This window comes from Python bivittatus, unplaced genomic scaffold (assembly GCF_059951505.1).
Source record: "Python bivittatus isolate LINGU-HERP-01145 unplaced genomic scaffold, Pbiv_v1 ctg000700_np1212, whole genome shotgun sequence".
Classification (NCBI taxonomy): domain Eukaryota; kingdom Metazoa; phylum Chordata; class Lepidosauria; order Squamata; family Pythonidae; genus Python; species Python bivittatus.
The window spans coordinates 66,198,437-66,219,713 of record NW_028277098.1 but is presented as its reverse complement, the minus strand read 5'-3'; the positions used below and the strand labels follow the sequence as shown (position 1 = coordinate 66,219,713).

The 21,277-nt window shown below is 40.6% G+C and overlaps 1 protein-coding gene across 3 annotated transcripts in view; it reads right to left on the bottom strand.

Moving 5' to 3' along the window:
• HSD11B1 (hydroxysteroid 11-beta dehydrogenase 1) overlaps positions 1 to 18,038 on the bottom strand; it is a 29,944-nt gene extending 11,906 nt beyond the window's left edge. The window contains exons 1-3 of one of the 3 annotated variants that reach the window (XM_025173507.2): positions 17,485 to 18,038; positions 11,268 to 11,398; positions 8,198 to 8,309 (exon numbers count right to left, since the gene is read on the bottom strand). In XM_025173507.2, coding sequence (XP_025029275.2) covers positions 8,198 to 8,309; positions 11,268 to 11,398; positions 17,485 to 17,677 — 436 coding nt within the window. In that variant the 5' untranslated portion in view covers positions 17,678 to 18,038. Of the gene's footprint in view, positions 1 to 8,197; positions 8,310 to 11,267; positions 11,399 to 11,836; positions 11,958 to 12,047; positions 12,414 to 17,484 lie in introns of those variants that run through there. The other 2 variants (XM_007438697.3, XM_025173508.2) reach the window with 2 other exon arrangements.
• Between the last annotated feature and the right edge of the window lie 3,239 nt (positions 18,039 to 21,277).

Here is a 21,277-nt window from a genome sequence, read left to right as displayed (position 1 = left end):
AGTTGAGAGATCCTATTAGAGTGGAAATAAATGAAGAAATGAATGATTCATTTGCAAGTTGATTACCCACATTAGAGCAAACCATTTTAGCCATCTGCTAATGATACTCTAGTATACCTGAAGGTCATTAGAGAAGGTAAAGTCTTTGAGTAGTAGAGGGGAAAGCATACATTTTCCTTCTAGGATGCTGTGAGGGATTTAGGATGAAAACAAATTGGGGGGATTGTTATCTCAGACTGTATCTTGAGCAAGGCCTTCTCAATGTCTATATCAGTTTCCTTGTGACATTAGTAAGAATAGCAGCAACCAATAATACTGTTAGTCCAGACATTTAAAACATTCCCATGGGAGCACAGGAAAGCATTTGTAGGTGCTAGATTCTTTGTTTTATTTCTGAGAAATAAATGGTCTCAAAGATTGTTATTGCACTAAATCTAGATTCTCTTTATTTGCAACAGATTGCTATTTCAGGATAATGATACTGTACTAGAATTAACTCCAGATGAGGCGTTAATCTGTGAATTCTGTATCCTTGAAAAAGGGCAAGCTCTGATTGGGGGCAAAGATAAGGAATAATAAATTAGCTTCAGAGTGCTTCTAGCTAGGAAGATCTATGGTTCAGTTCTGTCTGTCAGCCAAGATAGGAGTTACCACATCACAAAGGTTTCTATGAAATTGTAGTTTAGCAACTGAAGTTACTTGGGTTCATTTAGTGCTAGAAAGATTGAGAATCCTGTTTCAAGTTTTACTGAGAATCAAAAGCAAATGTTTACTAAATTTTAGTAGATAAGAACTAAATTGTATCCAATATTAGTACAATTTAATATTACTATAGTGAATGACACTCCACTATGATGGTGAGTCACATACTTCATTATGCATTTGAGTTTGGACTTCCAAAATGCCTTTGATAACGTACTTCAGTGAAGATTTTTGGGTAAGCTTAGCATAATGGGTACATTTTATGGATTGTTAATGATTGAAAGAATGGAGTTCCTCCAAGGATCTGAATTCAAAATTGTGCTATTTAATTTGTTCACATACAATCTGGATTAGGGATGTACACAAAGATGTACCTGATATCATGTCAAAGATACCATATTAGGCAATTCAGGAGGGTAAAAATCCAAACCGACTGAGAGGAATTCTGGAAAAAAATCTTTGAATTGCATGGTTGAACCACATTTTGTTGAAATTATAATCTTCCATTAATTTTACCCCAGGAAATATTGTTTCAGTACTTATTTGAGGATTCCCCCCCCCCGCCTCACCTTACAAAAAAATAGCTCTTCCAATCTCAATAAATAAAGCACAATTGACTGAATGTTTCTGAAACTGTTGCTCCTTCATTGTCCTCCAAGCTGTTTACTTTAGAAAAAGCTACAGTCCTGAGATGGCTGTCCTAAACAGATGGCTGCTAAACTCCAGCAAACTAGAAGGCAAAAAACATGCTGTAATGGAATTAATTTTTAAGAAAAAATATTCCATGCTCATCTCCTAAATAACCTTCCCTCCAGAAGATCCAAAGCCTCAGGAAATAACAAAATCTATAAAGGCTTGGGGTCAATTAAATTCTGGTAATAATCAGTCTATTTTATTTCCCACTGGTATGGTAAAGTGTACTTAGGAGATCAAATTTCAAAGGGACAAAGAAGTCTCCTACTGGAGAGGATACAAGCTATAGCCCAGATTAAATCTCCCACGTCTCGAAAACAATTGCGAGGATTCCTTGGAATGGCAGAGTTTTGTAGAATCTGGATTTCTAATTTTGGGTTAATTGTGAAAACATTATATGAGGTACATCCATTTCAACCTGGAGACTGGGTGTTGGTGAAAACCTGAACAACTGACCCCCTTGGTCTGAAGTGGAAGGGGCCATATCATATGCTCCTCACTACCCATACTTCAGTGAAGGTAGATGGACTAAAAGAATTGGATCCATCATTCTTGAGTAAAGAAGTCCCCTCCTGTGACTGAACAAACAGACTCCTGCGTCTCTTCAGGATCCAAGTGGGAAGCTGAACCTCTAGACAGACTGAGGGCTCTTTTCCGAAGGCAAAGCCCCAGATGAAGTGTGAATCAAGCACCTCACTTCGTGGGAAGAAGTGAAAGATCCAAATTCCAGGCCAGAGTTATAATTCAACCCTCCATCCTTGACTCAATCCATAGACTCTGATACAGCTACCATCCCCAAGTAAAGGAGAAGGGAGAACAGCTCCTTATCAGAACAGGATTCCTTAACACTTGAAATCATGAGTCAAATGTTTGCAATAATTCTTTGTATTGTGTGTCTTTATTTGGGGAGTTTCAGGTTCCTTTTGTAATTTCTGACAAGCCCATTATATTACAGAAGAGGATTTGTAAATGCCCTCCTCAATATTTCAGCCTCCCTCGAAATCTTTACAAAAGCCACCGCTGATGTCCTTAACAAGATACAAGAGGAGGTTAATTCAATTTCAAAAATAGCTATTCAAAATAGAATGGCTTTGGATTTTTTGTTGGAAAGCCAAGGTTGTGTGTGCTATTGTTAATAAAAGCTGTTGCATATGTGTAGATCACAGGAGTCAAGTGTCCACTGACATCAGATTAATCCTGCAACAGTTTCACTTTTTCTCTAATATTCTCAAACAGGGGACACGCTGCTGCACAGCATATGGGAAACACTAACTTCATGGTTACCAGACGTGGGATGGCTAGAAGGTGGTTTTTGTGGCTATTTTGTTCCTTTGCATCATTGCCTTAATAGTGTCCTGTTGCATTCATATCTGCCTTATATGAATTTTTGCAGCATTAATCTATTCCATAGCTGGAAAGGTCTTGAGAGAAAGAAAATGGGACAAATGAAAGAGCAATGGCTAAACCTGCATGAAATATAAGGCAACAGAATTGCTTATATCTGTAAGAACTTAGAAAGAAAGGCTAGAAAGTTTACAAGAGAGCCCAGCACTGACTTACAGTGTAGAACCGTGATAATTGCTTTGGGCCATAAGCTGAGTATAAGGAAAGCAATTAGTTGTGAAATTAGGTACAAGTGTGCCCGCCTTCCAGTTTTGGGGTGATATTAGACATAGATTAAGAGAGTGGCCCCCTTCATGGATCATTGCCTTGTCGTGGCAAAGGGGCTTGCTTAACTCAGTGAAGCCATGAGCTATACCGTGCAGGGCCACCCAAGATGGACAGGTCATGACAGACAGTCCTGACAAAATGTGGTTCACTGGAGAAGGAAATGGCAACCCACTCCAGTATCCTTGCCAAGAAAACCCCATGGACAATGTTAAAAGGCTAAAAGATATGACGCTGGAAGATGAGCCCCTCAGGTCGGAAGGTGTCCAATATGCTACTGGGGAAGAGCGGAGGGCATTTCCAAGTAGCTCCAGAAAGAGTGAAGTTGCTGGGCCAAAGCTGAAAGGACATTCAGCTGTGGATGTATCTGGAAGCAAAAAGAAGGTCCGATGCTGTAAAGAACAATATTGTATAGGTACCTGGAATGTAAGATCTATGAACCAAGGCAAGCTGGATGTGGTCAAACATGAGATGACAAGATTGAACATCGACATCTTGGGAATCAGCGAATTGAAATGGACGGAAATGGGTGAATTTAATTCAGGTGACCATTATATCTACTACTGTGGCCAAGAAACCCTTAGAAGAAATGGAGTTGCACTCATAGTCAATAAGAGAGTGGGAAAGGCAGTAATGGGGTACAACCTCAAAAACGACAGAATGATCTCAGTGCGTATCCAAGGCAAACCATTCAACATCATAGTAATCCAAGTCTATGCCCCAACCACTGATGCCGAAGAAGCTGAAGTTGACCGGTTCTATGAAGACCTACAACACCTTCTAGAACTAGCACCAAAAAAAGATGTCCTTTTCATCATAGGGGATTGGAATGCTAAAGTAGGAAGGCAAGGAGTAATCGGAATAACAGGCAAGTTTGGCCTTGGAGCACAAAATGAAGCAGGGCAAAGGCTAATAGAATTCTGTCAAGAGAACAAGCTGGTCATAGCAAACACTCTTTTCCAACAACACAAGAGACGACTCTACACATGGACATCACCACATAGTCAATACCGAAACCAGATTGATTATATACTTTGCAGCCAAAGATGGAGAGGCTCTATACAGACAGCAAAAACAAGACCAGGAGCTGACTGTGGCTCAGATCATGAGCTTCTTACTGCAAAATTTAGGCTTAAATTGAAGAACATAGGGAAAACCACTAGACCACTCAGGTATGACTTAGATCATATTCCTTGTGAGTACACAGTGAAGGTGATGAATAGATTTAGGGGATTAGATTTGGTAGACAGAGTGCCTGAAGAACTACGGATGGAGGTCCGTAACATTGTACAGGAGGCAGCAACTAAAACCATCCCAAAGAAAAAGAAATGCAAGAAAGCAAAATGGCTGTCTGATGAGGCTTTACAAATAGCTGTGGAAAGAAGGAATGCGAAAAGCAAGGGTGAAAGGGAAAGATATAAGCAACTGCATGCAGATTTCCAGAGAATAGCAAGAAGAGATAAGAAGGCCTTCTTAAATGAACAATGCAAAGAAATCGAGGAAAACAATAGAATGGGGAAGAGTAGAGATCTCTTCAAGGAAGTTGGAGATATCAAAGGAATGTTCAGTACAAAGATGGGCATGATAAAGGACAAAAAAGGCAGGGACCTAACAGAAGCAGAAGAGATTAAGAAGATGTGGCAAGAATACACAGAAGAACTATACAAGAAAGATCTTAATGTCCCCGATGTCCATGCTGGTGTGGTCACTGACCTTGAGCCAGACATCCTAGAGAGCAAAGTCAAGTGGGCCTTAGGAAGCATGACTAACAACAAAGCTAGTGGAGATGACAGTATTCCAGTTGAGTTATTTAAAATACTAAAAGATGATGCTGTTAAAGTGCTGCACTCAATATGCCAGCAAGTTTGGAAAATGCAACAGCGGCCACGGGTATTGGAAAAGGTTAGTTTATGTTCCAATTCCAAAGAAGGGCAATGCCAAAGAATGCTCAAACTATCGCACAATTGCACTCATTTCACATGCTAGCAAGGTTATGCTCAAAATCCTACAAGCTAGGCTTCAGCAATACATGAACCAAGAACTACCGGATGTACAAGCTGGGTTTCGAAGAGGCAGAGGAACTAGAGATCAAATTGCCAACATTCGCTGGATCATGGAGAAAGTACAAGAGTTCCAGAAAAACATCTACTTCTCCTTCATTGACTATGCAAAAGCCTTGATTGTGTGGATCACAACAAACTGGGGCAAATTCTTAAAGAGATGGAGGTACCAGACCACCTTACCTGTCTCCTGAGAAATCTGTATGTGGGCCAAGAAGGAACAGTTAGAACCGGTCACAGAACAACCGATTGGTTCAAAATAGGGAAAGGAGTACGAAAAGGCTGTATACTGTCACCCTGCTTATTTAACTTATATGCAGAGTACATCATGAGAAATGCCAGGCTGGGAGAATCACAAACTGGAATTAAGATTGCAGGGAGAAACATCAATAACCTCAGACATGTAGATGATACCACCCTAATGGCAGAAAGTGAAGAAGAACTAAAGAGCCTCTTGATGAGGGTGAAAGAGGAGAGTACAAAAGCTGGCTTGAAACTCAACATTAAAAAAACTAATGGCATCTTCCTGGCAATTAGAAGGGCTACAAATGGAAGTAACAGACTTCATTTATTTGGGCTCCAAGATCACCGCAGACAGAGACTGCAGCCATGAAATTAAAAGACGCTTGCTCCTTGGGAGGAAAGCTATGGCAAACCTAGATAGCATATTAAAAAGCAGAGATGTCACCTTGCCGACAAAGATCCGCATAGTCCAAGCTATGGTTTTTCCAGTAGTAATGTATGGGTGTGAGAACTGGACCATAAAGAAGGCTGAGCAGTGAAGAATTGATGCCTTTGAACTGTGGTGCTGGAGAAGACTCTTAAGAGTCCCCTGGACTGCTAGGAGGTCAAACCAGTCAATCTTAAAGGAAATCAATCCTGATTGCTCATTGGAAGGATTGATAATGAAGCTCAAGCTCAGATACTTCGGTCACCTAATGCGAAGAGAGGACTCTTTGGAAAAAACTGTGATGCTGGGAAAGATTGAAGGCAAAAGGAGAAGGGGACAGCAGAGGATGAGATGGTTAGATAGCATCACTGAAGCAATGAGCGTGAAACTGAGCAAACTCAGGGAGGCAGAAAAGGACAGGAAGGCCTGGCGCGATATGGTTCATGTGGTCACGAAGAGTTGCACATGACTTAATGACTGAACAACAAAAAGATAGTGGCCATTTGGGAAGAACATTTATTTCTCCCCAAATGACCAAAGGGGGGAATATGATGTCAGCAATATGGGACTTAATTGATAGAGTTGAAGTCAGGCCGGGGTCGTAAACTATTGGACTTACACCCCTCACCAAAGCATGTCAGCAATAAACTTTCAGGCTTGCATTTCTCACCGGAGCATGTAAACAATAAACTACCAGACTCGCATTCCACAACAGAGTGTGGCATCAATCTCAGTTTTAAGGTTGCAAATTGGCTGGAGTGGGAAGATTTAATTAGATATGGTAAATAGCGGTCAAGTCCGGGGAATCCGAAGGAGGAAAAGACAGAAGAAAAGAAGCAGATGTGAAACTAGATAAGACTCGAAGCAACATTGTAATGGACACTGGCACATATATTTTAAAAATGTGTAGTGATGGGATGTTAGTTGCTGAGTGTGCATGCTCAACAGTGTAACCAGTCATGAAGTTTCTGATAATGATGCTGTCTTTGAGAAGTATAAAAGGTTAATGTTTCCTATTGTTTGGGGCTCTCTTCTTGGGAAGGAGTCCTCAATTACTAAGGTGCCTTAATAAATGAGTAAATGAGTTTCTCGAGTCCAGTCTTTCATTGGGTCAAAGGACTGGGCTGAAACCACGGTTTTGTGGACAACAGTACCTTTAAGAGAAGTTTTTAAACATATGTAATTTTTTTATTTCTGGGGTGAGCAAAGTAAGATATTTTAGGAAAATAAAGCTCTCCACTGTTTTTCTCAAAATCTGATTTCCAAATACATTTAAGGGACACACATGATTAACTTACAGAATCCCCAAGACATGCAAATGCACTGTCCTAGGTGGCTTAAATAAAATTTTGCCAATCTAGTGATGCCTTTAGATCAGGGTTCCTCAACCTTGGCAACTTTAAGATGGGTGGACTTCAACTCCCAGAATTCCCTAGCCAGCAAGGAACCCTGCTTTAGATGATTGAGATTACAGCAACTGAGAAGATGAGGAAAAGGACACAAAGATCAAAGCAATTTTGAAAGACACCATCCTGCTTCTGAGATGGTGCTAGAAAACAGAACAGGGGTACATGAAGCCCACAAAACCCATGGGACAGGTATAATCAGGAGCAGAAGAACTGAAGCCATGCTTGTTTGTGACAATAAGTTCAGAGCTGCAGTCTAAAAACAACAGTGCTACATGCTGAGTAGTTGTGAAGGAATGTAGCTCTAACCCAGAGAATAAGGAAGGAAGGAATCAGCCATTAAAGATGGGGGAATGGGGACTTGCTGAAAAGATTACATGATCCTGGAATAGAGGAATGTGTGAGAAAGAAACTCAGAATAACCCTGCTTTGATTTTGTTTAGCATAAGATGGGACAGAGAAACTTGAACCAGCTTTCAAGATTCTGTTATTCTACCTTACTACAATAAAGAGTATTCCTGGAATCCTGGCTATGTCAGCATCTTCAGCTGGCCCACCTCAAAGTGCTGACCTCAGTCTTGAAAGTCTGTCCAAATTTACCTCACTCTTATGGTCACCATGAACATGAGTCTGTTTTACAACCTGGAACAGACTTAACTTCATCCCTTTATTGGACTGATACCTATATTTGGAATTTAGTCTTGTCAACTCCCATTCTTAGCTAGTATACCAATGTTTACCTAGCTGGACTATACCAGATTTTTGGAGGGGTGTGTGTGCTGAAAAGAGAAAGGCAAGGAGGATAGCTCAATCAATAGTTATTAATCATGATGGCTATATGGTGAATCTCTGAGCCACTAAATACAAATTACACAAAGCCACTGTCTTCACATTCTAATCCCTAGCTCTGGGCTTCTGGAAGCATCTAGCTGGTTGCTGTTGGAAATGAGATGCTAGACACACAGAAACCATCTCATGTTCTAATGAAGTCAACATACCCCATAATTCCTCTGCTTTCTTCACCACAGCCTGAGCAAATTTCATATCTTCCATACTGCCATTAATGTACCTGGCAGATGCTGCACCCAACTCTAAACACTGAGCAACCACCTGAAGCAAATAGAAGAGAAGATTACTGGATATTCCATGACCTTTTAACCCCTTTCCACCCAAACATGCTAAATCAAGTTTCTGTAGAGTATTGCAAAGAAGCAGCTGAATAATTCAGTTTACAAGGATATTTTGACAGCGCATTTTTATTGGATCAGTATTATCAGTGGGGAATTTCCACTGGAAAAACAGCCTCATTAACAATGTCAGCTGAAAGCATTTTCAGCTTTTTCATGTACAACACCTCCCCCCAGCAACCCCCCCCCCCGGTGATTGCTAACATTTATTAAAAAGAACATTTTAAATATTGGGTTTGCAGCACCTCCTTTGGTAGTCATGCTAGATTTATAATTCTAAAAAAAATTATTTGAAACCATGGACCATGTTACTGCAATAACCATATTCTGTAATAACCAAGACTTTTTTTTCCCTTAAATTCAGGAACCATGAAAAAAAAAATCTATATAAGACCAAAATTATGTGCAACAATTGCTGAATTGGTGGTTTATTGATCTTCGTTGCAAGGCTGGTATCCTAAAATAAGCTATGTTATTGGATAAATACGCTAAAGCCTGATTTGAACTTGGTGACTAATTTCAAAGTCTCAGCTGAAAATGTTCCAGTTCACTACTGACACAGGCTTCTTAGAAAGCACAGCAAAGCCTATGCATTTTCTGCCAGACATGGAGAAGGATGGGGATAGACTTCATCTGAAAGTCTGCTTGCACTGCTTTAGCGAAAGCCAATAGTCAACAGTAAGTTGAAAAAATCTGACCTTTTGCCTTTAGATGATCAGACTCTGTCTACAGCAGAGATTCTCACATGCTTATAATTATGACCACAAACATGCATGGTGGTTGCTATCCCTCCAGTGGTTTACTCTACAGAAGTGGTTTCCATTGTCTTCCAGGATATTTTTTTCTGATCTACAACCCCAGTATTTCTTGACATCCTCTCAATGAAGTATTAAATAGGACCAACCATGTTATTTCTCTCTCTCTCTCTCTCTCTCTCTCTCTCTCTCTCTCTCTCTCTCGATCAGCCAAGGTCATGCTAGGGAGAGACAATATGCTTCCCATTAAGTGATCTCCTCCTATTACTTCTGTCTCTACTATGCCTTTATTATCACACATATATCTTTGCCAGAAATATTTTATTTCTCAGTGCCATTACTTTTACCTGCTCTATTCAGTCATGTTTTTTAAAAAATCAGCCTTCTCCGAGTTCACATCCTCTCAATGGATTGACTGGGAATTATGGAAGTTCAAATCCAACAGACTGGGAATACACATGGGGGAAAAGTCTAGTCAAGATATATATGGAATGAGAATGTTTGCAAAGGGTTGAGAAGTTTTAAATGAATATCTGCTGCATCTTCAAAAACTAAGTCAGGTCCCTTCCTTGTGCCAAAATAAAGTGCCATCCACCTAATCTTGAGTCAGTGGAAGAGGATACCAGCATGAAATTTGCTGCCTCCATTGCCAATCACTATTCAGCCTCTATTGCCTCTGGTCTGGTTCACATTGTGCTGTCCTGACCATATACATGCAACAACTGATAAGCAAAGAGGCAGGATGTATCCTCTGAAGAGGCCTCCCTCTTCAGCATGTCACTAGCTGGAAGACAAACCCACACTGCAGTAAGAATGCCACCATAGGAATGGGATAGGTCTGACTGTTTGAGTCATCAAACACCTCTAGCCACCTTCCTGTGCCCCTCCTGCTATATCCCATTTTAATTTTAAATACAATTTAATGAAGTTAATAAACAAATGAATAAAATTATAAACAAGACAGATTTGACTCACGAAGGAATCTTAATCACAAGCAGTACTTTGGTTTACAATGTATCTTCCCATCCTTTCCTTTCTTTATAAGGTAATAAATGCCAACTTCCAGATTCCAAGGAAATGTCATGAGTCATAGTAAGAAAAATGTTGACAAGGCATGTTTGTGTCAAAAATGGGTATAAATGGGGACACAGGCTAACTCTCAACACACTCCAACTTAACTTGGTTGATGCCATAGCCTCCCTCTGTCCCTAGAGGGCAGTGACAAATATACATGCTGTGCTAATTATTGTGTGTGTGCACGTGTGTATAATCAGTTTATGATATTAAATCAAATATGTGATAACAGTTTTAGAGATAGCTTGGGCTTGTAGTTCTGAATTTAATCCATTCAAAGCTATTTGAGTATACCTTCAGGCATATTTTTGTAGCTATTCTGGTCAGTTTTTTTCTCCCAGATAGGCAGTTGAAAATAAAATACATTTTTCAGAAGATATCCACTACATTTTTACCAGATGTGTGGCTGGAGATGCAATCACACAGATACACATACTTACTTATGTGCATACATACTCATATGCTGCTGATAAATGAAGTATAAAATCTGTGATTTACTGTGAAGTATAAATTGTGATTTAAATCACAATTTAAAGATTTAATTCTCCCAAATCTTAATATTTTCCTTCCTTCTTTCCTTCTTTCCTTCTTTCCTTCTTTCCTTCCTTCCTTTTCTGCATGCACATGACTGTAGCTTCACCATTGGACCAGGCACACTGGAAGGCTGTCACCCCTGCTTTCCAATATCAAGGCAAGAGATCAACATGGTCTTTTACCCGGGGCTGAGAAAGAACTGCTCTACAGATCTTGCTCTGACTCTCCCTACCAGATCGAGCAGTTCTCTTTCTATTCACAGTGCCCCTGGGATTTGAAGGGGTAATACAGTCTGGCCCCAATGATCAGCCAAAGGGAAAAAATTGCTATTCAGTTAACAGTCACTTATAAATGGCAGCAGTTACCTTGTTTTCTTTCTGGCTTTGAAGAATTAATCTTTCTCTACTCTCTGTTTGAGGGAGGGTACTCTTTGTCTCTCTCTTATACCCTTTCAATGTATGAGAGGTTCTTTGGTAAGTATAGTTATAAAGAGGGATAAATGAATATTTAATATTTACTTGCTGGAGCTGGGCTTCTGTCCGTGCAGTAATCAGGAGATGGGAGCCCATCCGTGCTAGGTGATATGCTATCTGCTCTCCAATTCCAGTGCTTGCCCCAGTAACGATCACCCGCTTCCCTTTCAACATTTCTGGAGAACAAGATACAAGAATCGCAGTTTATAAAGCTGGCATTAAACAGCTTCCCGTTCCCCCAAATAAATGCCTGAAGGGCAAGAAACTTAAGAGGATAACTAGCAATTCCAGCCCTCAAATCAGTTGTTCATCGTAGCCGTCCAACTCACAAGAAAGCAGCAGGAACAAGAACTGCTAAAATTCCAAAGAGGCACAGAATAACACCAAAATAATTTTTTCCCCTCCCTCTCTTTTTCTTTCTCAGTATATAATTAGACATTAATTTTAACCCATTTTGTGCATTTCAGGTACAAACGTTTTTAAAACAATCATACAACTGAGCGTATTTTTCAGGGACTGTTCATAAACACAAAGCCTGTTTTGAACAGACAATATCAAAATCCTTCAGAAAATCCAAAACAAAAACAAAAATCCAAAAAGATTTCCCATCTTACCTGCTGGCTGGGGGAAAAATCTACTTGCCTGTGGCTTGATGGCTTGTAGAAGCTTCCTAGGCAAAGCCATCCATCACCAACAATACAAAAATGAAGGCAGGGTTCATTGTAGGCTATGAACCAGTTCGTGTGTTTCTAAAATCAAAGCGCCCTTCTTTTTTCCCCTCCCCTTCCTTTCAATTTAAAAATGCCTTTACTTCAAATAACTTACCAGGTTTAAATTCTTCCTTTCCTGAATAAAAATAGAAGGCCAAGACCATTCCTACCAAAGAAATCAGAATCTTTTGCAACAGACTCATCCCACTGTAGTCAGAAAATAATCAGGCATGAGAAGCAGGGGGGTGGGGGGGAGGAAAAAGAGCAAAAGAGCTGTACCAGACTGCAGGAAAAATGTTAATGCTGTAAGAACCTGCTAGTAGAGAGGCAGCAACGTCCCTAAAAATCCAGCCTTCTAACAATTTCAGGGCATTTATGCCAATGGTTCCATCCCTGCAAGCCTCCAATTTTAATTTTTTTTGTCAAGAGCTGATAAACGTCAACCTCAGTGACAGTGTCACTCTGGATTCTGGCTGTTGCTTTTCATATTTCCTGTCCTTTCTTTTGAAATAGAGAATTTTGCATAACATCCTGAAAGAGGTGTGTCTTTGCTGAAAAGCATCAAGTTTCACTTCGGAGACAACCCCAGGCTGCCTACTCCAGGTGGGCTCCTGCTTTGTCTTTCTTTCCTTTTTTAAATAATTGTTAGTAATTTCCAGATATAAACTCCACACAAAGCACGAGGCTCCCGTACAACCAGATTATGTCTTCTGCTCCCAAATCTTTGCAGAGTAATTGCAACACAGAAGTTGAGCATGATAATACATGAAAAAATATAGGGCAGTTAGCTGGAAATGATCTAACGTGATAAAAAATTAAGTGCACAAATTGTGTTGCTTTGAGAATTTAGTTCTCTTTTGAAATTCTATACAACCTTGCCAAGTTTTATGTCTCCTACATACTTAGCAACAAGTACCTAAAAATGCCATTTGCCTACTAAGTTCAGGATGTTCCATGTTCTTTCTAATACATGTTTTTTTCCTTAACTGATAAGGGCTTCAACTGCTAAACTGCTTCTCCTTATGGAAATTCTTAAGCCAGAGCTACATTAATATGCTATGGTATTCAGTTCTACAGAGTGATAGACAAATCTGTCAGAAACAGGGAGATCCACATTGGCAGTCATTGGATTCAAAATGGTGGAGCCAACCAGGCAACCCAAACCCGTCCCTTTTTAACATGAATCACATGTACTGTAGGCATGTAAAAAGGACTGGGGCTTTGATTGCCCAGCCATACCTGCCATTTCAAAGCCAGTGACCATCGGCACAGAAGCCCCTGATCAAAAATGCCAGAAATGAATGCAAACTCAGTCTTTTAGGGCCTTTCCCCATTGCCAAGTCAAAGTGCCAACGACCCTCACTTGAGCATATATTATGAACTATGATTACAACAATAAACTTCTTACTTACTTACTTATCCTCACTTGAGTTGGCAGAAAACTATACTAACATATTTGCTGACCTCATTCCCAGTCCTTATTGTGCCTCATCTGACTTCCCTTCAAGGAAATGGGTGACAAAGCTTATGGATTTTACACCTCTTGAGGCTGTCACTGGATGGTGTCAGAATATGGGGAAAGCACTGTTTTTACACCAGTTCAGTCAAGCACAACTTTAAATTGTTTCTGTCAAGGGCTGAGGATTAGATGAAAGTTACACCATGGAAACACAGCAGAAAGAAAGTGGTTGCCAAGGCATGTTGGTACTGTGGTTAGGTACAATTGGAGAGATGCCCGTAGTTAAGAGAGCTGGCTGGTTTGATTGTGAGCGACCCATTGAAGGGAAGAAAACATTATTTTATCATTTAAAGCTTAGTCAAGCTACAGAACCTGTTACAAGATGTAATGAATGGGGCAGGGTAGGAGAAAGAGAATATTCCAGAACTATATGCTGTAGTCTTGGTTGCCTTAAGAAAGAAAATATGTTTAATGTTGGATCTAACCCCAGCTTGCCTAAAGCACGAATGAAGCATGCAGGGCTTAGGAGCTTAGAGTATCATTGCCAAAGGGGTAGTTAGTATGGGCTATGTCAGTGTTTTTCAACCTTGGCCACTTTAAGATGTGTGGACTTCAATTCCCAGAATTCCCCAGCCAGCATGCTGGCTGGGGAATTCTGGGAGTTCAAGCCCACACATCTTAAAGTGGCCAAGGTTGAAAAACACTGGGCTAGTTCAAGGGAAGGCAACTCCTTCATGCTGCTTTTCCAGACTCTTTTTTGCAGACCCCTAAGACTCCCAAAGCCACGCCACCAAAATTCATTGTGAAACAGATAACACGGTGCTTAAAGTTTATACATTGAAACTATTTATTTATTTATTTATTTATTTATTTATTTATTTATTTATTTATACATTGAAACAATGCAATTTCTATTCCAAAATCACACAATCGATCAAAAAAGAGGACAGGTAAAAATTACACCTTGCCCCATCCAATGCTACCATTGCATAGGTGCTCCACCTACTGTGGCCCTATGGATCCGCCTGTTTATTTACCCCATTCCCATCCATCTATTTGCTTTCAAAAAGTCAGTTCCTATATCATATCACATGCAAACATGAAAGGGAGATACCTATTTACCAAAAGAGAAAAGGTTGGTTTTGATTGTCAAAAGTCAGACTCGTTTCCTTGCTGGAAGGGAAGTTTGCTGCTTGCACACCCTGTTACTATTTATGCTAATAGACAAAATAAAATAAAATCAAGCAAGCTAAATACTGTTGCAGGGAGCTGGTGCCTACTTTTCTAAATCTATGTGGTGTTAGCACTTGTGGACTGAGGTCTTCCAGAGGAAAGTATATACATGGATACTATTCAAGACACATATTGTATGCAGCAGACTAACTCCCTTCATAAATATGCCACATGTCCTAAGAAAGGGCATATTGCAGTTTTTAACTATGAAAAGGAACAAAATCGTTTCTAAGATCTCTGTACGTTAATGAAGACAACACCATTGTTCTATGGCAAATGTTTTCTTAAATTGCCCACTGCCTAGATTTAATTCTTCCTTGACAGCACCAAAGACTGGAGTATGTCTCATTACAAGTCATTGGGGCACAATTCCACAATGGCGCTAGACTAAGATGCACCCACAGAATCTCAAACACCTGGGTTTGGAGCAATAACACAGAATTAAAGTCAATTTTCTGTAGGAAAAATAGCATTGCCAGGAGCTCAAGGATATAAAGGTGCCTGGTGGAAAGGACATCTTTCCCACAGTCTATACTTCCCCTGTGGAATTCTGTCTGCCAAAATCTACTTAAACTATTTAAGAAAGGAGGAGCATATCTTCCTACATGAGGAGTAATGAACTGCTGAAAAGTTAATGCTGAAGAACTGTTCTCTGCACAGATTCCCAATGGCCATAAACAGAGAGATGCAGGTCTGTAGTCACTGGTAATAATTCCAAAACAAAGCTTGCAAATTTGAAATCACACATTAATTATTAAGTCATTCCTATGTTCAGTGCTGCCAATTATGGTTGTGTTGAATGCTCTCTAGCTGCTGTCCCTGGATCACTTTTGTGTGATTTGTGCCAAGTTCTGACAATAAAAATAAGCTAAAAATTAAACAATATTATTATCAAGCAATGAAAATTCCTAAATGTCTGGAAAGTCACAGCAGAAGAACTCATCATTTTTCTGCATGTATAAGGGATCCTTTGGCTAGGAGACTGATTATCCCATTGTAGGCATCTCATCCCCAGCCCAAATTTTGGGGGTCTTTGATGTTCTCTGAACGTGGTTGTTGTCTTGCAATCATTCATTATCAAGCTAGGTGACATCATCAGTTCTTGTGACATCTTCAAGAAAACAACTAAACTTACAGAACATCTAGAACCCAACAGTTCTACTCTGAGCTATAGATATTTTCTATTAATGAAACAATTTGCTTAACGACCAAGCCTATAGATTTTATCTGAGATTCTTGCTTTGGAGCTTTCATCTCCCCGCCCCCTCCCCAATTCAGTTTGAAACCCTCCTTATCATAGCTGACATGCTTTGGCAAAATACATTTTTATCCAGACCTTGTGAGATACAATTCACCCTTGCCAGCATGGTAACAGTCTGTCATCCAGGTAACAAATGCCATGGCCTCAGAAACCAAACTTCTCCCTTTGACATCATTGTATAGACAGTCATTCGCTTACAGTATGAGAGCTAAATCTGGGTAGGAAGCAACTAGCAATTCCTAGGCTAGGAAGAACTCGTACATAAACCTATCAGGGCCACCAAAAGTAAATAAGCAAAACCTCAAGTATCCATTAGCTTGGAAAGGTGTGAGGAGAAAGACCAGAGTTTAATCTCTGGAACAGAGACCTATATTAAAGCTTTTGGCTTCTTTGTGTTGTATAGGGCAAATCATCTCTGTGTATATAGGTTTATTCTTGTGTCTTCTAAAGAATAGAATCTATCTGAGTTGTGTCTGAGAGTCTTCAGCCAAGTAAGCTTCTTTCTGAATAAGGTATTAAATGTCTTGAGAACTGAGATTTACTGCCTAGCTCTATTGTGAGACGTGACATACAATGTTCTTTCCATTTCTGGTCCTCTTCCATGGACTGGAAAAATGTATGAAAATACTACAAGGAAGTCATGAGCTTTTTTCCTACAGTAGTTCTTCAAATTAGTGATAGTGGTTGTAGCTGTCCTTGGCAGTATCATTTGGCATTATATGGAATATCAGGAAGGGAAAATCATTAACAGATATTATAAATCTTGGAAATTGTTCTGTCACATCCCTGATCCTTATTCCAAGGAGACAACACATAAACCAGTGGGACTGGTTGGGACACAGTTACTTTAGCTTTTTGAAAAAGTGAGCCATGAACAGTCATTACTCTTCTCTTTCATTTTCAGGGTGTAGCTGCATCCTCTCTCTTCTTCAAGGATCCATTATATAGGCACAGGTAGTCCTCGAGTTACAAACCACTAATTCAACGACCATTCAAAGGTTTCACAGCACTGAATGAGGGGGACTTACAACCAGTCTGCAAAGTTGCAGCTATTGCAGTGCCTCTGTGGTCATGTGATTGCGATTCAGGTGCTTGGCAACTGGCTCATACTTACAATGGTTGCAGCATCTTGCAGTTATGTGATTGCCATTTGGACCTTCCCTACTGGTTTCCCACAAGCAAAGGCAATGGGGAAGTCGGCAGGAGGTCGCAAGTTGCTCTGGTAAGTCACTCCTGCTCCCACCACCTTTTCTCCTGAGGAGCCCCTGGATGGCAGGATGGGTGTGGGCCCTGGGCAGGCACCAATCTACCCGCACTTGCACCATGCTGCATCTCTGGTTTCATTATTACTTTCTTTGTTTTCAACTTTCAACCAGTGTTCTCTTTCCTGGTAGACTAAACAATTTGTATTCCTATGAAAATGTTTTGTTTACTTAATTTTCCAAAAATCTTAGCAAAAGTCCTAATATTCCAAATTTGTCTGGTCCCTTAATCTGTTTAAAACTTTCTTAAATTAAATTCTTATTCAGCTTTTTACCATTTTTAAAATATTCTTTAAACTGCTAGTTAACTTTTATTTTGGGATGAAGTTTTACTCACCAGATTTTTTTTCAAACTTGTTGTTTGGAAGACCTCTTTTAACTATAAAATAATTATAAATCCAAAGGTGGTTAGAAAATGGGTTAGTTGAACCCAGTGTCCTTAAAGGCTCTGCCGTGGTTGAGAGCTTGATAGCTTCCTGTCGCCTGGTGCTCAGAATTACAGGATGACTGCTATCCTGCTGTCTCGTCATGAGGAGCAGCTGTCCAGAGCACAAGTGGACAATCTCTCATCCTCTCCTTTATCTGGATAAGTTCTGCTGGACCGAGCTTGCCACCAGTATCATAATCTCTGCTCTTTTTGAGAAGTCTAGTTCTCCATTTTCCTTATCTGGAAGTCCAAAGCTGTTCTTGAATTCAGCACTGCAAAATATCTTCTCCGTTTCTGGTTTCTGGGTGGAACTCTCATCCAAAGGGCATTCTGTTTTACTTACAGAGGGCTGCTTCCTTTCTCAGGTTCTGTTGTAACGTCTGCTTTCACATTGCCAATTGCAGATATGGAGTCCTATCCATCCATCTTCTCACTTATTTCTAAGGTTAGTACCAGCACAAGGCTTTTACTTGTTCTTTGGTCTAGGTCTCAGATTACCCAAGCACAAAGGGAAATTTTGGTAAGGATTTCCACACAGTTTGTTCCCCTGACAAACTTCTGTTTGCTGTCCCTGTTCATTTGCTCAGTGACCTTGCTCCCTGAAATTTGGCTGTCATATTCCTCTCTCTTTTTTTTAATGCCTTCAAATCAGTGTTGACTCTTGGTGACTGCTTGGAAAAGTCCCTGCAGTTTCCTTGGCAAGGTTTTTCAGAAGTGGTTTGCCCTTGGCTGTTTCCTAAGGCTGAGAGAGAATGATTGACCCAGGATCACCCAGCTGGCTTTGTACCTAAGGTGGGACTAGAATTCCTAGTTCCTAGTCTCCCAGTTTCTAGCCTGGTGCTTTAACCACTAGGCCAAACTGGCTCCTCTTACTTAATATTCCTCTTAATATTCCTCTTCTTCTTAATATACCTCTTACAGTCTCTGTTACTTAGCAGGAAGCAGTCACTCAGTCACCCATAAGGGCATCGAACAAGTCTCCTTGCAATCAACAGCTCTTCAGATACTGATCTTTCCTGCCGGCAACCTCTCATAGCACAAAGCTTCTCTGGTCATTCTCTGTCTTTCCATGTCTCGCCTGTTGAACATGGGCCAAAGTAATGCTTGCTGTACTTGTTTACTCACTCTTTATGTTTTCAGTATAAGAAACCTATGTTTCACAGACTATATGCTGCCATGATGAAGCTATATGTGGACCTATTAGAATGCTTTATACAGACTTACAAAAAGCACCGTTTACAGCACAGTGTGAAACCAGTTTCCCAATTTGTGAAATATATTATTGTGCTTTCTGCATAGGTATTTCCAACATGGTGAGAAATGTTACAACTGAGGTAAGAAGCTCCTTAGAGGAGTCAGCAGAAGGGCATGCTAAAGCTGTAACATATGCAGAACAAATCTCTTTGTAATAATGGCATTCATCAATATAGTCAAGAAACACAAAAGTGGTGACATTGAATGGTCACCAATGATCTAACTGCCATATGTAGGGGCTTGCAGGTTTAAGAGTCAGAATGGGACTGCTTCAGCCTCAGTTAGCTCTTTCACATTATTTAGACATATTATTTCATTTGGGATTATTTTATTTATTTAATTTATAGGCTGCCCAACTCCCAAATACAATGTACAAATCTCATTAAAACATTCTAAAACAACAAAATGGCACACAGAAATGAAATCGTCTGGGGATTCAGTTCATTCTGACTCCTGTCAGGTTCAGCCTGGCTCAGTGTACGCCATTCAAGCTAGCCACAATTTCGCCTAGCTAAGTTCAAATGCGCCTGGTCAGCTTCCTTGCCTCAGGCGCAGATGATCGAAAGAAGAAGTGCTAACCGCAAGTAAACTGCCGACAGGTGGTGGCAATCAGCCCACGGCAGGATTCAATTACCTTGTAACAAGTGGGACTTCCCCTAGCTGCCACCTACAATAGAAACAAAGAGCTCCGCAGTTCAAGCCACGCTCAACTGCCCATCAAGCGAGTCAGCCTCATGGGACCTGCCTCATGAGCAAGACAGCCGGAAAACAAAGGACCGTGGCTGAACCTGCCATTGGACTGAGTGGGGAAGCCAGGGGGCGAGAGGCAGCCAGGGGCAGTCTACAGGCAGGACTTGCAAAGCACAGGAATGGGGAACCTATAAAATGCTATGTAATCTGTGCCAAGCCAATCATGGCTTTGTAACCACCTGCATTACACCTGAGTAAATTGCTTTCGTATGAGCCTGTGTCTCACAGAGTCTTTATTTGGTGATGAATGCGGCAACTCTTACAACTCCAAGGCCCAGAGAAAGTTTTAACCACCTTCCTAAAAGCTTGCAGGGTTGGGGCCAACTGGATGTCACAGGGAAGACTGTTCCCCAGGGGCTGCTACAGAAAAGGCACACTTCCTGGGTCCCATAAGATAGCATCATTTTGGTGAAGGGACCTGGAGCATGCCCTGTCTGTCAGAGCATGTGGATAGACAGATACCCTTGGGAGCAGACAGTCCCACAAACAATCTGGTCCTATACCATGCAAGCCTTTATAGGTGATAACTAGCAATGTGAATTGCACCCAAAAGCCTACTGGGAGCCAGCACAGCTTGTGGAATAGAGGTGTTACATGGGCAAAATGAGGGATCCCCATAACTAACTGCACCACTGCATCATTAATAACCCCTCCTCAATCAGAAAGAAGAGAACCTGCCCCCCTTGTTCTGCAGCTCTATATTCTGTCCCAGCCCCCAACAGGCTTCACTACCCCCCAAATGTTAAGTGTGTCCCACAGTGCCTTTGGGAATGAACTCGTGGAGAAAGCACAGTTTGAGGCTATTTTGGCTTTCAGATATGAAGCACTGAGGTGAGCTTTCAGGTGAGTTGAGCCCTGAAACAAACTGAAGCCAGTACCAAAGCAATTATATGATCTGATTGGTTAACTTAAGTAAGGACTCTAGGGCAGCAGCATCTACAGTGTGTGTATGTGCATGTATGCATGTGTCAAAAAAGGCAAGATGGTGGTTGCAACAATGGGACTGCCATCTTGCCTTTTCTGATATATACACCCCTGAGGAGGAGGTTGCCATGGTAGCATCATTTTGAACCAAATATAGTTGCTGGATGCAAGGTTGGTGGAAGCCATGGAGTCATTCAAATGTCATTTATAATAAAATTAAACTATTGAACATTTGCCTTTACACTATCTCAAAGGGACTTTGTTGTTTTTAAAGACAAGAACAACATTGAAACAGGAGGGTTGCTATGGAAATTCCTATCTATCTGTCTCATGATATGAATCTTTACTATGAACTTGTGCCGGGGGCCAATCTCTGGCACCTACGCAAAGCTTTCCCAGCCTTGTCTATTCCTTATCCTTTTTTATATTGAACACATCAAAAGAGTGGTCTGATGTGACAACAGCACATTTGCAATAACAATAGTCCTTGGTTTATGTCTAATTTTTAAGAGCATCTCATTCCTGTTGGCACCAGCCTCTTTTGCCTTAAATCATTCCTCCTTACTGAAAACAATGCTTCTGTTTTTATAAAGGATTAGCACCTTCCACTGTTGGTTCTTCTCTGCTTTGATAGGAATTGGGACTGGTGAGCTGGTTCAACCTTTAGAAAAGAAACATGATCTAATCTTTCGAGAATAGCATAGGAGGCTTACACTATGGATACATACTTGAATAATTACCTGAAAACTCAATATGAAAATGCACGTTCTTTCAT